The 16,956-nt window shown below is 32.9% G+C and overlaps 1 protein-coding gene across 2 annotated transcripts in view; it reads left to right on the forward strand.

The window, feature by feature from the left end:
- Positions 1-12,888, forward strand: part of LOC143243987 (uncharacterized) — a 48,408-nt gene extending 35,520 nt beyond the window's left edge. For both annotated transcript variants that reach the window (XM_076487895.1, XM_076487896.1), the window contains 2 exons: positions 5,721-7,760; positions 8,280-12,888. In XM_076487895.1, the coding sequence (XP_076344010.1) occupies positions 5,721-7,760; positions 8,280-8,357 (2,118 nt within the window). In that variant the 3' untranslated portion in view covers positions 8,358-12,888. The remainder of the gene's footprint in view (positions 1-5,720; positions 7,761-8,279) is intronic.
- The last annotated feature ends 4,068 nt before the right edge of the window (positions 12,889-16,956 follow it).

The raw sequence follows: 16,956 nt of genomic DNA on the forward strand, positions 1-16,956 counted from the left end.
ATTTCTTTATCTACTATAACCAACAGATATATGAATATATCACACATTATCAGGAAAAACCATAAATTATTATTTTGTTTATTCGTGACTAAATATTGATAACCGTATTTTGTTGTGTATATTTTACTAAACACTACCAGATGTCTCTTTCTTGGTTGTGTATTCATGATTAAATATTGGTAACCTTGTACTGCCAGATGCTTCTTGCTGATTATATATTCATAACTGTTGGTAACTATGTGCTGCCAGATTTGATTTGTCTGGTTGTATATTCATGGCTAACTGTTGGTAATCATGCACTGCCATATGTTTCTTGTCTGTTTTGTAATCGTGAGTGTCTACTGGTAACAGTGTACTCCCAGCTGTGTCTTGTCTGGCTGTATATTCATGGCTAACTGTTGGTGACGATGCAATGCCATAGGTCTTAACTGTTTGGGTATTCACGAGTTTCTGTTGGTAACTGTATTGCCAGGTATGTCTTGTCTGGTTGTGTATTCATGACTGAATATTGGTAACCTTGTATCCTTTTAATCTTGAGAAACAATATTAATTAGAAGCTATACTTTTAAGCAATGTATTCAAAGCTACTTTTAACAACTTTATAACTTACCAAACATGCATTTTTGCTTTTAACTTTGTGTGTGTATAAATAAATACATACCTGAAAACATGTTCAAGTTAGAGGAAAAATACTATGCTTCCATTAGTTGCACAAATACAAAATCTAAAAGGCTTTTATTTATAAAGACTACATAATAGTCTTAAGTTTAATATTTAATGGAAATAAAGTGTAAGTACTGCAGCAGTATATCTTTGTGTTAAAAAAAACTATTTAGACAAGTGTCTAATGATTGTTTCATACTTTTTCATCTTGCTGTTAAAGAAAGATACATTATCTTGTTTTCTCTTTAAAAAATGGCTTTTGATTATATATACTTCCTTACAATTGTGTCTGTACTTAGTTTTGGGTCCTTTTACTGGATAAATCCCACATGAGCAATGATTACAGATTCAAGACAGAGCATGTTCAGAGGATGTTTGATAGAACAGTGATGACCAGTTGTTAATATCACAGCCTCTCTGAAAACTTTGTATTCTCAGTTTATTAGCAGACCTTTTAACCTTGCAATAGATTACTGATGAATGAAATCATTAATATAATAGTTTTATACAGTTACGACAGATTAAGCTAATAGATGTAAATTATATAAGAAATATTATACTAATACACATCTACATAAATTTGTATGTAAATTAAACGACAAATAAACTGTTTATAAACAAATAATCAAAAATAGAAGGAGCAGAAAGTGTTTGTACAGTTCAGACCGTGTGAAAAAAAACTGTTATTCCCGTAAAACGTTTGTTTAGTTCGGCGAATAAACTACATTATACCATTCCAGAACTAGACACTAGGTTCATAATTATTGGAATTTAGCCAGCAAAAAATTTACTTCCGGCAATTTAGCACTGTCTCTGTCATTATCTGCTTGTTCATAATGGCGAACAGGAAACAACTGTCCAGCAATTTAAAAAACGGAATTATTGTAAAATACAAGTCTCGTGTGTCTCTTTCCGGTATTGCTACACAATGTAATGTGCCGAAATCTACTGTTAAAAACATAATTGCCAAGTTTAAGCTTACAGGATCAACTGCTAACCTCCCTCGTTCCGGACGCTCCACCAAAATTCCAGAGAGAACTAAGAGGAAGGTTCTCAGAGAAGTTAGTAAGAACTCTTGTTTAACACGTAATGACATACAGAAACTGGTAAGGGAAACTGAGGTTGAAGTAAGCTCTTCTACAGTTACGAACATGTTACGCTCTCAGGGTTCAAAGCATGCCATCCCCGCAAAACTCCATATTTAAAGCCTGTTCATTTAGAAGCATGATTAAGGTATACAAGAAATCATGTAGATAAACTCTTTACCTATTGGAAAAGTATTTTTTGGTCAGACGAGACTAAAATCGAGCTTTTCGGCCACAATGATGTTCGCAATATTTTCCGTAAGAAGGGGAAACGAAATCTTCCAAAGAACACCGTCCGTACAGTTAAACACAGAGATGGCTCGATCATGCTATGGGGTTCCTTCAGCTCTTCTGGTGTAAGCAACCTTCACCGCGTCAATGGAATCATGAAAAAAAAAAGAGTACGTTGATATATTAGGCACTTATATCAAGAATGATGCTCGGAACTTGTGGCTTGGGGCGTCATTGGATCTTCTGGCATGACAATGACCCTAAGTACACATTGAAATATGTGCAATCCTGGTTGCAGAGGAATCATATAAGCGTTCTGGAGTGGCCATCGCAGTCACCTGATCTCAACCCAATTGAAAACGTTTGGCATGAGTTAAAGACCAGGGTTCATCAGCGTCATCTGATAAACTTGCAAGAGTTGGAGGCCTTCTGTAAAGAAGAATGGAAGAAAATACCAGTCGAGTACTGTCAAACGATCAAAGACCACAACTGACCATTAAAGTAGATGCACAAACACTTTCTGCCCCTTTTATGTTTGGCTATTTGTTTATAAACAGTTTGTCATTCAATTTACATAAATCTTTATGTAGATGTGTGTTAGTATAATATTTATAATATACTACACTTTCATTATCCTAATCATGATACTTTTTAAGTTATGAGGAAAAACCTACTAACAACCCAGTGGTACGAACACTTTCTGTTGTAACTGTACATATATATACATAACTCAAATAACCACTTATTTGAGTAGAGCTTCGAAAGATGAAAATAAGAAAAGGGAAAATAAAACAAAAATCCTTTTTTAGCACATATATGTATATAAATAGTGAATTTATAAGAAGACCAAAGTAGAGCTTTATATTTCATTTGGATGGAAACTGACCTTTAAAACTTATTTATAATCTAAAAGATTGTTTTATTTAAGCACTTTAATCCTTTTGCTACTGACCATGCCATTTTCTTTGTTCACTTGCATTCAGACTTTTATTGAAGTACTATTTTATAAATTTATATCAGTAGGTTTGGTATCAAATTGCAGATTGTAATTCAAATTGTAGTATCATACATTTGTTCATTTCTAACTTTAAGAATAAATATCAAAAGAACATTTTAAATATCAGTTTTTGTGAATCATATGGTATCTTGAATGCAGTACTGGTTCAGATTAGGTGTTTGTGATGTCAAAATATTTAGTCTATAGTTTCACACAAATCAAGAACTCAAATTTCCAATATTGACAAATTAGAATATAAGAAAAGAACCTCATATCTTTTTATTTTGCTGAGATATGGCTTATGTATTGAATCTGACACAATGCCCCCATTCACCTTTCTGTTTTTGAAAATAGTCATTTATATACACTTCAATATATGACATAAGAATAACCAATTGACAGCTAGGTGTTTTCTCAGCCATTTTAATCTGTTTAAAAGATTTCCTCATTTTTTAGAACCAATATTTAAAGGAATTAGGTTCTTTCATTAGTCTGCTCAAAATTTCATATTTTTTTAGACCTAAATACAGCTTAATTAATGAGCTTGATAAATTATAGTGGAATCCTATGGTATCAATATATTTATTTATGATATGTTTGGATTATTCAACTGTAAAAATAAAACCTAAAATAAAATATTTCATTTCTTAATCTCCACATGTGAAATTTTAAAAGGTTTAGCAACTGAGTTAAAAGGTTGTAAAAAAAAGTGATAATTGTTTGGTTTACTTATTTTCTGTTCTATGTTTTAGGAAAAATAAGTTTAATAATTTATTTCAAAATAGTAAAAATTTATATACATGCGTAATATATAATAATCGAAATGTGACTATATTACAAAACACTAGTCCATTGAAAACTAAAGGTCAGTTTTATATTACTAAATACAAAAACATGACTGCATGAGTGTCATGTTAATACAAGTTATGTAATGTTAGACAAGCATAACTGGAAAGTCAATATAATATATAACATAATGAGATGTTACTTGGTGGTTTAGACAAAATATTATACACTGCTGGCCAAAATCTTAAGGCCAATGAACATAAAGCAAAAATATGGATTTTTTGAGTAGAGCTTTGAATGATGAAAATAAGAAAAGTGAAATTAAAAATAAAAAACTTTTTTAGCATTTAATAGGGAAAATGTGAACACTATGAAATTAACCTAAATACTAGCTGGTCAAAAGTTCAAGACCATACCAAAAAGAAGTCCTAAACTGGTTAGGAAATGCCCAACAAAAGGTCTCAGTAGTGAGTTCATAGCCGTCATTGCGTATAACTGCAAACATTCGCTTTGGCATGGTCGATATACGCGTATGTAGAAGGCTGGCTGAAATGTTATTCCAAGTGGTGAAGATGGCTACACAAGGATCATGCACTGTTTGAAATTGATGTCCATTTCTATAGACTTCCCTTGCCATCCACCCCCAAACAATTTCACTGAGGTTCAGTTTGGGCAAACATACTGGATGGTCCAAAAGAATCACGTTATTCCCCATTGTGGATTGTAGCATTCTCCTGCTGAAAGATCCAATCACTTCCACACAAGCGAGGGCCTTTAATCAGGATGCTCTCTCCAACATGCCAATGTAGGGAGCTGCTGTTTGACGCCCTTGTATAACCTAAAACTTCATTGTACCATGAAAGGAGAAAGCACCCCAGATCATGATGGAACCTCCTTCACTGTGTCATGTAGAAAATGTCTCCGGTGGGATATCCTGACCATGCCAGTAACGTTGGAAGCCATCTGGACCATCCAGGTTAAATTTTTTCTCATCAGAGAAAAAAACCTTCCACTTTTCATACATCCCATGTTTGGTACTTCTCAGCAAAGTTTAACTGAGCTGTTTTGTGGTGTGGAAGGAGGCGTGGTCTTTGAAGACATTTACAGTTTTTAAAACCTTTTTCTCCTTGATGACTTCTTATTGTTCTTGAGCTGCTTTTTGCATCCATAAGGGCCTTAATCTGGTCGACGATCGGCTGGTGTCTTGCCAGCCAAACCTTCAAATCCTCCTTCTCAATGCTAATGAAATTTTCTTGGGCCAACCACTTGAAATTCTTGTTCCATATCCCTCAGTGTCTTAAGAAATTTGCAACAGCAGTTTTACTACACCCAGTCTCACCTGTGATGGCACTTTGAGAGAGACCTTGCATTTGCAGCTCAAATTCTGCCACGTTCAAACTCTGTCAACTTTTTGGCCTTTGCCATGTTTTTACCCAATGTAACACAGGAGATGTCAATGGAAGATGTTGACAATGCTAATGCTTGAACACAAATGACTAAATTTTGTTACGTGTTTACTGATTAACACTTCATTTCAGTATGGTCTTATACTTTTGACGAGCTAGTATTTAAGCTAATTTCATAGTGTTAACATTTTCCCTATTAAATGCTAAAAAAATTTTTTTTTTTTCCTTTTCTTATTTGCTTTTTTCAAGGCACTTCTCAAATAAGTGGTTGAGTCTACCAATGCAAAATGCATATTTTTTCATTGGCCTTGAGATTTTGGCCAGCAGTGTATTTAAAACCATTTTAATATCAAGTCAAAATATTTAAGATTAATGAAATGAATGTATATATAATCATAAACATTCAGGTACTCTATAGATAATTATGTATTTTTATCAGCAGTAGGTAATAAATGAATAATTAATTTGTGGTTTGTCTTGCACATTTTACAACTAGTGCATGTGGTAAATTTTTAATACATTATGAAAATGTCATACAATTATTTTTTTCAGGTGAGTGAATTCTGTATGTCTGCCCTAGCAACATGTGTCACTATTCTACATCCCCAAGTAGCAATCATACGTCCATCTAGTATCTCTGCTGCAAATTCTGGTACCATAGTTGGCCATACAGTTCCTTCCTTGGTTCCACACAGAAACATTCCAGCTATGAATGGTGACCCTGTCACTACTATTGCTAGAAGCTGCATTTTCCAACCATCTCATACCAGAGACCAAAAAGAAAGCTACAACACCAACATCAGCAGAATTGTTGAAAGACAAGAGGTCAACTCTATATCTAATCTTCCCATTTCAAGTGAAGGTCACGTACATTTTGTATCTGAACAGGAAAAAAATGTTGGAAATTCTCAATGGATGAGGACACCCATAAGTAGCCACATGTTTCATGTTAATTCTAAAAATGGAGATGAGGGATTAGGCTTAACACATGAGAATGGCAGAAATACTAGGTTTCATGAGCATGTGCCAGTTCAAGAGAATCTTCATGAGTCCACCCCCACTAAATCCAGTCTTCATGAACCTGTATCAGTTGAAGCACATCAAATCTCTACTGTGCTTTGGGAGAATAAGCAAACATCCAAAATTAACAAGTGTACGTTTAACCAAGTCCCTGTGAATCTAAGGACACAAACTCTTTTACCACAGAACACTGTACAGAATGGGATAAGTCAAAATACTAGAGATTTAGTGAAGCCTGTTATTTCTGCAGTTTGTTCAGCATCTTCTCAGAATGTATCCAGTGCTATAACAATGGTATCTCAGTGCATGGAACATTCTGAAAATGTAGAGGTAGATGTTGGTCCTGATAATGTTGATGTGCACGAAATTGATAAAGAAAATAAAGAGGTTGAATTTGAAACAGGTGTTAATACTTGTACCCACAACACTACCTTAAATCTTGAACTTTACAAGAAGTTCCCTCCTGACCATAATTTATGTTCTGATGAGAAAGATGTTGCCATTGAAGATGAAGAACCAGAAGTATTAGATGAAGAACCTGAGGAATTAGGTGAAGAGGCAGGTATGATAGATGAAGAAGTTGAAGGATTTGACGAGGAGGGAGAAGTATTGGATGAAGATTTAGAAGTTCTAGATGAAGAAGAAGGCTTAGATGATGATCCAGATGAAGTGTTGGATGAAGAGCCAGAAATGTTAGATGAAGAGGCAGAGATGTTAGATGAAGATGAAGAAGGATTGGATGAAGATGCTGAAATAATGGATGAAGAACCAGATGTACTAGATGAAGAACCAGAAGTTCTTGATGAAGAACTAGAAGATGAAACTGATGAAGAGCCAGAAACTGTTGAAGAAATAAAAAGTTCTGTGACTCTTCAAGGAGTTGCTTGTTCAAACAGCCAAAATGAATCACAGTTAACTGCTGATACTTCAACAAATGGTGATGTTCTTTTCTCTGATACTGCTTTACAAAATCAAAACATACCAGAATCAAACACTGTTGCTCTGACTTTAGACAGTACTAGTATCATCATATCAAATGCTGTTTCACTTAGAGATGTTTCTCACAACCAAAATTTACCAGAGTTAAGTACAGGTGATGCAGAGAAAGAGAAAGTTGATGCCATTTCTGATAATCTACCTGTTCAAGAAATAGTTCTATCCAATAACCAAAATGAATCAGAATTAAACGCAGTAACTATTGGTCCAGAAAGCAATGATGCCACATCGTCTCATGTCACCTCTGAAAAAGAACCTCATTTAGATATCCAGAATATTCCAGGATTAATCACAATTACCATTGCATCAGAAAGTGGTGAAGTAACCTCAGCTGATACTCCATTGGATACAAGCATTAAATTGGCTACTGATGTCTCTTCTGTTCATGCTACAAGAAATGGAGTCAACCATCTACCTTCTCCAGGATTGCATATTCACAATGAAGTTGGGGACCTTAAAGATGATACTGTAGAACCAAAAGCTTCACGAGGAGAAAAAAGACCATTGCCAGAGGATTCTGAGATTAGTATGGAACCAGAATTGAAAAAACTTGCTGACCAGCCTGAAATTTCAGAAGTACGTTTTGATGGTGTAGAAATCATGTTTTTATTATAATTAAAAATACAATAAGTCATTACTTTGTTACATAGATTTCCCTTAAGAAAAGGTTTTAGTAAAATGTACAAGTGCACAATGGAATATCACTAATTATGAGTGTACAAATTATATATAAATTAAAAATGAGTGCTTCATTCATACCTACAGAAAAAAATAATTTTTATTTGTTTATATGTTAGTGAAATTGAAGGCACTTATTAAAGCAGAATTGAAACTACATGTATATATGTCATAATTATCAACTTTACTCGGACACTTAAACTCTAATATTTGTCATAGTTATGTGCTTCATTCTATTTTTACAATGCATGTTTTCACACTTGAAAGTGATGAACAGTAACATGTTAAAACAGTTTAATACAAAACAAGTAGTCATAGTTCTTAGATATGACTTAACTAATGCAGTTAGTTTAACATTAACATCTATTTTTGCTGTATATGCTGTTGAGTTTTAACTCAATGATTTGCTTTTCACAGGACCCATCAGATGTTGATGTGAACATCATGATTAAGTCCTTCGTCAACAGTTCTCCTGACCATAAGGAAGATATGTGATACTTGTTAACTTGTAGCAGTGTTCTGGTAAAACATCTCATACTTTATCAAAGTCATCTTGTCACGTACGGATTCTCATACTTACTGTTTTAGTGGAGTGATTCTTGAGGTTCTTTTCTTTTTAAACTCCTTATCAGATAGCACTCTTATCGTATAGAAAATATGTAGATTTATTTTAAACATCAACTATTCAACACACTGTTACACATCTTAGATAATTTGGTTATGCAGTGAAAGTCATCATTTCTCCCTGTCTTCAGTTTCTTCTTGGGATCACTCTTCCCCTACTCCCCAGCAAAGTAACTTGAACATTCAAAAATGTAGTTCTGAATTTCATGCAATAATGAAAGGTTTTGTATATTTTGTGCATCAGTTTTTTTCAAACATTGAAAATAAAGAATTAAAAAGGGGAGAAATTTGCTGTACAGTTTTAGTTGTTAAACCACCATTTGTTGATTTAATATCTATATTCTGAAATTTAAAAAATTAAATCATTAACAATGTACTAATAAGATGATTTTTAATATACTTTTTTTAAAAAATTCAAAAAAGTAATAATGTTCATGTTATATTGCAGGTACCTTTTTTTCACATCCCTCTTAATTTTTTTTAGAAACCTTCATGTTACGTATTTTATTCATTGTACTGAATAATATTTGTTATTTTTTTGTGGCAACAATATGTAAAGAACTGGCAAAAAATATTGAGTGAAACCATTTTTCTAAGTAAGATATCTAGGAAATCCCAGTAATAGTTAGTAAGATTAACTGGAATTTTGACAGTATTACCTTTGTGTTTTTATACCATGTCTTAATACACAAATCCTATAACCAACAAATTACTGGATGCACATGGCGTTTGGTCTGACTATACTTTAGAAAAAATATTTTTAACACGTTGTATACCTCACGACCCACCAGTGAGTCGTGCTCAATTTTCTTTTTAAAATGACATTTATCGGCTGGGATGCAATGGCTACATTTACATAGGTGAGTGGGACATCAGGATAACATTTCTTTTCTAAGTCCACCTATATTTTCTTGGGAGCCAACGTGTTAAAAAGCCAGTGTGGTCTGTGTTGATCACAGTGGTAATTCTGATTTTAAGATGAATGTGGAGAACAAATATGTCTTTTAAGGTGATTTTTATCACACCTATACAACTACCTGTTGAGTTACAATGCTTTGCCAATTTGTTTAATATTCATTCAAAGCTTCAAAATGTCCTCATTATTTGGTTAGAATTTTTGACAGTAAAGTATGTATGAGGTAAGTCTGTAGAGATAACATTCTATGGTGAAGCAAAGTAAATGTATATTAGGGAAAAAAATTGTTAAAATTATGTCAAAATTTAAAAAGTAAATATATCCATAATAATTCTTTTGCAAACTGAAATGATATAAATATTTCATGTAACTTTCATTTAACAAAAAACATTTTTTATTGTGAGGGTGACCCTGACAATGATTTTTCAGAAGCCATTAAGTTTTATTGTGTTGATAGGAGACATGACATGTAACCAATTAGCAGCACGTGAAAGTAATTGGTCTGCTGAACACTCCTCAGCATCTTCATGCCTTCATTAAGCATGGCTGCTGAAGTAAGTGTAACAGTCAAGTTCTTTATATGGAGTTAAATAATCTGTTTTGAAGCTAATGAAACAGGATAATTAAACATTATGATAAATATTAGAATTTGCCACTTGGCAAGTTTAAATCAAGAATTACATTTTGACATGCTTGTATTTGTCTTTGTAAAGTCACAAGTCTGTAGAAACGTTAATTCTAGCTAATCTTGTGAAAGTAGGTTTTTATTATTATTATTAAAAGTGAACTATTAATTGATTCGCCAATCCTAAAAACATTACTACAGATTTTAAGGAAGTTAAACACATTATCAGTTTTAGGGCCTTCCAAAGTACCACTGTCTTAGCTCTCAATCCTTTTTTAGGGATACTTGACTGTGTCAAACAGTTTTATGAAGAGTATTGGAGTAGTTTAATCAACGACAAAATGTAAAGAAAGTATCAAATTCTAAACATGAGAAGAAAAGGAAAACTTTGAAACTCTTTTTACTTACAGAACTTTCAGTTGTGAAATCTACTGAATAGTGTGTGTGTGTGTGTGTGTGTGATATGGGGTTTTGTTTGCATGAGATGGCTACACTAAGTTAGGACTGGGCTTCAAATACCAATATTTAAAGTTCTGCATTTCTAGCCTTAGCACCCTCAATGTACAATGTCCAAAATGCACTGTTAATGACACCAAGAGATAAATCATACATCCGTTATTCAGTAGAAACTTAAACTTACCACTTTTAATGTACAGTAAATCATGGAACATTAAAGACAATAAAAAATAATTTGTGGGTTTTTTTCTCTTGGGAAGGATATTTATATCAGGTTGATGATATTAAGCATAAATTCTTCCATAACAAATTGAATACTAATAACTTAGCTACTTACGAATAACTTTCTCCTCTGGTCAAACTAACCCTTCATTCATTCCTTGTATCTTTTTCTCGTGTTCCAACAAAAATAAGTAATTCCATTGGAATTCAAATCATCTTTTGTTTGTTTTATGTTTATATTTCAATTTAATATCATATTTTATTAATATTAATTATTTTGGTCTCTTACAAATAATATTCTCACTTCTGGTTTCAGAATCTTGATTACCACATCTGTACAGAGTATTAATTACATTATATTAAAACAATTTTGGAGCCTTACCAAGTCATGCCGTGTCCACTCATACTGTATCTGATAACATTTTATTATATCTTGACAATATCTGTGCAGTATAGTTTTCATTGTAAAACATTTTTTTAAAGCACGCTACTCTTCCCTGTTTGTTTTTCACAATTTATTTGTACAAGGACAGTGATTTCTCAGTGGCCATTTCAACAGTCCAATCACACAAAAGTCCATGTGCACTATAAAGGGCAACTTTACTGATATGTCTTTTTGTGGAATAGCATTCTTCAGCTGTTTGTTGAAGTATGCTATGTCACTGTTGAATGAGAAGTATGACAGGAAGTGTTATCTTAGTAAACCTCTACCCTGTTAGTCTTGTTTCCATATCAAGACCCTCCTTCATTATGTTGCATATTATTACCTGAGATATTGAATTTTTCATTCTTATGGATTCTTACCTGTTATTATTCACTGCACTTTGCTTACCACAGCTAAGGCATGACTTCTTGCAAGCCTTTTTCTTTACAGTTCAAGTGCACTCAGATGATGCACTTTCCTTAATTTGCCAATGACATTAAATAAATGGGATATCCCAATGTTAAAAAATTCTAAAATCCTGATTGGAATGCATCTTTATGATCTGAGTGGATGAATATTTTGCTTCTTTAATAACTGTTACATACTCTTCCCAAACAAAGTCAGTTTTCAGTGGTGTCACACTATGCAAAAATGTCAATGTTAATATTTAATTTTGATATTCTTCTGCAACTTTATATCAGCTGTGGTTATCACATGATATACTCAAAGTTGTTTTAATATAATGTACTCAACATGGTACATGTAATTTATCCATAATTTAGGCTTTGTGAATAACTGAATCTGAAATATCTTTGCAAAAAGATGGTGGGTTTTAACAGATGAAATATTTGAAAGAAAATAAATTAAAGAGAATACTGACAAAAACTGCTTCATTATTGTTTCTTTCAGACTTTAAGAAAAATTTGGCTGATGTTGTTAAACATATGTCTATTGTGGTACATGTTGGTACCATCTGTTAGCTACTCCACGAGTTAATATTTAAGTTTCTGAAATATCTCTTTTCTTTTATTACAGTTTGGATGCAGAAAGAGTCAAATAATTCACTGTCTTACACCTTACTATGGTGCACACAAGACTTGAATCTGTTAATAGGCCATTAGGTACATTCTCTTATAGAGAAGCACTTCACTCTTGTGATGTTTTTGAAATAGATGGCTGTCTTTTGTATTGAGAGATTGTATAATGGTCTAGAACTTTCTCGCCTTATACTCTGTTGTGTATAATTTGAGGTCGTGTGCAAGGTTGGATATGTGAACAAATTGACACTGTCCACATTATTCTATTTTAGCATATGAGGGCAGGTTCTTTGCTATTAAGCTATTATTTTTCAATTTTATTTTCGCTGAATTCGAGATTTCCAATTTACTTAACAACCTTGATATAACATTTTACAAGTTTAATGTGATAGAATTTTAAAGTTAATTTTTTATTTTAATCTGATGGGGTTTCATTTTAATATGTCCTTTCAGTGGCTCAGCATTTATTTTGAGGGCATATAACACTAAAATTTAGGTTTCTATACCTACTGTGAGCAGAACACAGATGGCAATTTGTGTAGCTTTGTGCTTAACCAACAACTAAACATTTTAACATTATAGTTTATTTCAGCTCACTGGAGGCTCACATTAAACTGTTAAGTGTTTCTCCAAACTCCTTTTACAGTTTGTCACTCATTACAAAATATTTGCCCTAATTTTGTAACTGTGTATTGTGTTTTGTAAATAAATATTGTGATGTACGTTTTGTGTATTGTCTCTTTCTTGTAGGTGAACTCAGTCAGAATTCTGAGAAATGCATGAACCAGTATTCTGCATTGTAAAAACTATTTAACCTTAACTCTGTGGACAATAACTGACTTCACAGTAAAAATCCAAGTGCATGAGTGTTCTACAAAAGTAATGTTAATGTAAGGAAGTAAGCTTTGATTTTTAGTTTCAATTTTGAATTTGCTTCATAAAATACACTAGTTTTGTTTTGGCTTTTTTCTTAAGCAGTTCAAGGATTGTGGTGCATATATTATGCTAAAAGTCTCTTTCATGCAGTGAGAAAGTCCTATTACTAATTCAGTTTCCAAATTTTGTAAACAAAAAACACTATTTGCTTCATAATCTCTGAAAGAATTAAGACTTATCAATTATGTCAAAGAATAATTAACTGTTTTAAAGTACTTGAGTTTCCAGGTCTTTTGAAATCTGTGTAACTTTTTATTTGCAGTTTCTTCTTTATCCAGTAAAACTATAGTTGCTTTGTTTGGATGGGCAAAGTATCTGTTAAGTGTATTTAAGGATTTGTTTTTTCAGACATCTAATGCAATAATTCCTGTGTCTATAGATTGGTTTGCAGTTTAAACAAAAGTGATTTATGTTCCAAGCTGAACTTGTGACTTTATAACATGAAAAAGTCTTGCTTTAATTTACTGTGTGCTTAATATGACAGCACTATCTAAAACACATTCTTAGACCCAGAAGCTTGACCAGCAATTAAATATCAAACAAAGCTAACTCTCTCAATTCAGTGTTAAACTTGTAATAAAATACTAACTACAGCAGTGTCAGATTTATTATAAAATACTATCTAAGGCATTGTTAGATTTATAATAAAATACTTAAAGCAGTGTTAAATTTATTCCATAAAGTTTCTGTTGTTTCTGAGAGTTGAGATGAGTGAACATGAGAGCTTTGTACAAGGTTTGGTTATAACTGGAGATCTGTTTGATAAATTTTAATTTTTGTCTTCCATCCCAAAGGCTTTTTTTTTTAGTTCTGTTGTTTAATAAATAAATAAAATTACATTTAAAGCCTCTCTAGTTTAGCTAAGTCAAAAGGAAATGAATCCTATAAACATTTTGTAGCTATTGTAAAAATATTTCACACACAAAGAAAAGACATTAATCGTTAACTGTCTTCTTACCTGTGCAATCAGAGTGTAATCATAACTATCTGTGGTAAAAGTAAGGTCAATACTACACTTCCAAACAGTCAGTAGCTAAGGGTTGTGAATAGTGTCAGCAGAAACTTCCCAAAACTATGAAGTGTGTGGTTGCTTTTCAGTAAGATGAACTAACCTGCTGATGGGTAAGGGTTGTAAGAATATTATGTGGTTGAATGTAAAGCCATGAAAAATTCAGACACAGTGCAAAACGTTGAAGAATTGCAAGTTGGATTTAAAACGTGATCCAATGAAATGTGACACCTTCCTTGTGTCAAGCTCTTGATAATATGTATAAACGTTTTGGAATTTTATCAGATTGATATCAAGTATTATAAAAAATATGTTTTCAAGGTTAGTGAGTTGAGCTAAATATGTGTGCATTGAAAAATCACCATTGGTAGACTTATGGCAGAGTTGGCAAGACCATCTGGTTATGGTTTCACAAAATAAGGCTTCTAGTTATACCTCTCATTCAATTATTAATACACAACTCAAACAGTTGAAGAATGAAATGAGCATTGATGCTTTCTTGTATGAAAATTGATCAAGTTTCCAGATGCAGCTTGTGAATTTCTACATGATTGGACTGTTGAAATGTCCGTTAGAAAACCATCATTCTTGTATGCTAGATGGATTATGAAAAGTAAGCAGGCAGAGTAGTATGCTTTGGACGTGATAGTCTTATGATGGTGCCTTTTACAACGAAATTTACACCGCGGGGCTATTGTCGACATTCACTATTGTCAGAAAGAATGTCATGACAACGTGTACTGTAATGACGTGCGAATTTTATTGTAAGTTACCCAACGGCATTTTATTTCCTCTAGGGTGTCGATATTTATTTGAAGAAGTTAAAATGTAAAACTATGTATTCATACGAATATGTTTCATTTCTAGAAATACCTCAGAAGAAAATTTTTATTTGATCAACTTGTAAATATTATTTATATATTACGAACTGTGATGTCTGCCTGAGCGTTCAAATGTCTCGAGTTTAAAAGTTTCGCATTGCAAACAAAGCTCAACATTCACTTTGAAATGACGGGATAACATAGGTGAATAATATTGATCCCATACTTTATTTGGCAGGCAGGATATCCTACCATAAGTTGTTAGGAATTAATTACATTTCAAAATTTGGCATAAATTATATATTATATTATATTATTGTTGAGTGGCTTTTAGCATGACTGAAGTATGTATATGTAGCTCAGAACTTTGTCTTTGAGTGACTTTGTTTGTTTCTTAAATTTAGTGCAAAGCTATGCGAACGTTATCTTTGCTAGATGTCCCTAATTTAGTAGTATAAGACTATAGAGGAATGGCAGCTAGCCATCACCACCCACCGCCAACTCTTGAGCTACACTTTTTCCAACGAAAAGTGGGATTGATCGTCACATTATAACGCCCCCACGGCTGAAAGAGCGATTATGTTTGGTGCGATGGGGATTTCAACTCGCGCACCTCGGATTACGAGTCGAGTGCCTCAACCTCCTGGCCATGCTGGGCCGTCTCTGAGTGCAACGCAATTAACCTTTATAAAATTAATGAAATAATTGAAATTGTTAGATTAACTCCAGTCACTGTGGCAGGTACCTTTGTTGTTGTTTTTGAAATAATTCAGTACGTTACTACAGTATAAATTTAGGAAACTAGGCTGATTGGTTAAAGTTATTTCATGCTACGTAAACAATGTAAGCCTATCACAATAAAGTTAATCATATTATAAGTTATAATGTTTTAACCGTAGATCCTTGATAAAGAAAATACACTATTGAAAAATTAATAATATAGAGAATAGATGTTTTGTTGGAACCTGAACCTTCGTGAGCAACTGAACGTCAGAATGGTATTTATCGTTACGTCTTTTCCCTTTTCTTTTCGAAACCGATTTGTTGAATTGTGTATGAGAATTCTTTTCAGTTATTTGCTCTTTTCCGAAGGTTGTTTATTTTATTGGTATTTATAAAAGTCAATTACTGTTTGTAATTGGGAATTAATTTGTTTTATGTATACATACACCTAGAACCTGGTGATTAAAATGTGCGACACACAATTTATGGGTTGCAGGGTTGAAACGTGTTGTCAAACTCGCTCACTTTCTCATTCGTGTGGGTGTTAAATGTTCCGACCAATCCCATTATTTGTTGGTAAAGGGTGAATAGTAAATGGTATTGACTAAATTGCTTTTTCTCTATTATATCACTTTAAAATCAGGAACGGCAAACGCAGATAGCTTTCGAGTATCTCTTCGCACAGTTATACAACAAACAATAACTTGTACTGTAAATAATGAACTCTGTATTCATTATGTACAGAAATAAAATACACTTCTAAAATATATTAGCGATCGAAATGTACAGAAGAACAGAGGTTTAGGACGGACAAGGTTTATTTAATAGCCAAACGAAAAAAATGTACTCCATTATTGCTGTGCTCATTGGTTCTCCTCACGGCCCTGGAAATTTTGGGTTCTTGATTAAATTTCATGCAACCCTCTGCTTTTTCTATGGGTAATTTTCCTAATTTTGATGCATTTTTACGAGGACAAATTGGAAAGTGGGGGGAGACAACTTTTGTTAAAATATTGATATTTTCATATTTAATATACCTTTGAAAACTGTTACTTTCTGCGACTAATGAAAGGGCAGACTATTAATTGTATTTAGAATTGAGTCTTCATCTCAGTCACTCAGGAAATTGTACATAGTTGCTAATTCTTGGGGGAAAATTTCATATGTTATTTCGATATCTTCCTTTTAGCGATAGTTATAAAAGGCATTATTTCGTACAATTAAATGAAATCGATTTTTTTTTCTAATATATTAGATAGTAATGTAGATAACTAGCTGTGGTGCTAGAGTATTAGCTCTCT

Source organism: Tachypleus tridentatus, chromosome 2 (genome assembly GCF_004210375.1).
Source record: "Tachypleus tridentatus isolate NWPU-2018 chromosome 2, ASM421037v1, whole genome shotgun sequence".
NCBI lineage: Eukaryota > Metazoa > Arthropoda > Merostomata > Xiphosura > Limulidae > Tachypleus > Tachypleus tridentatus.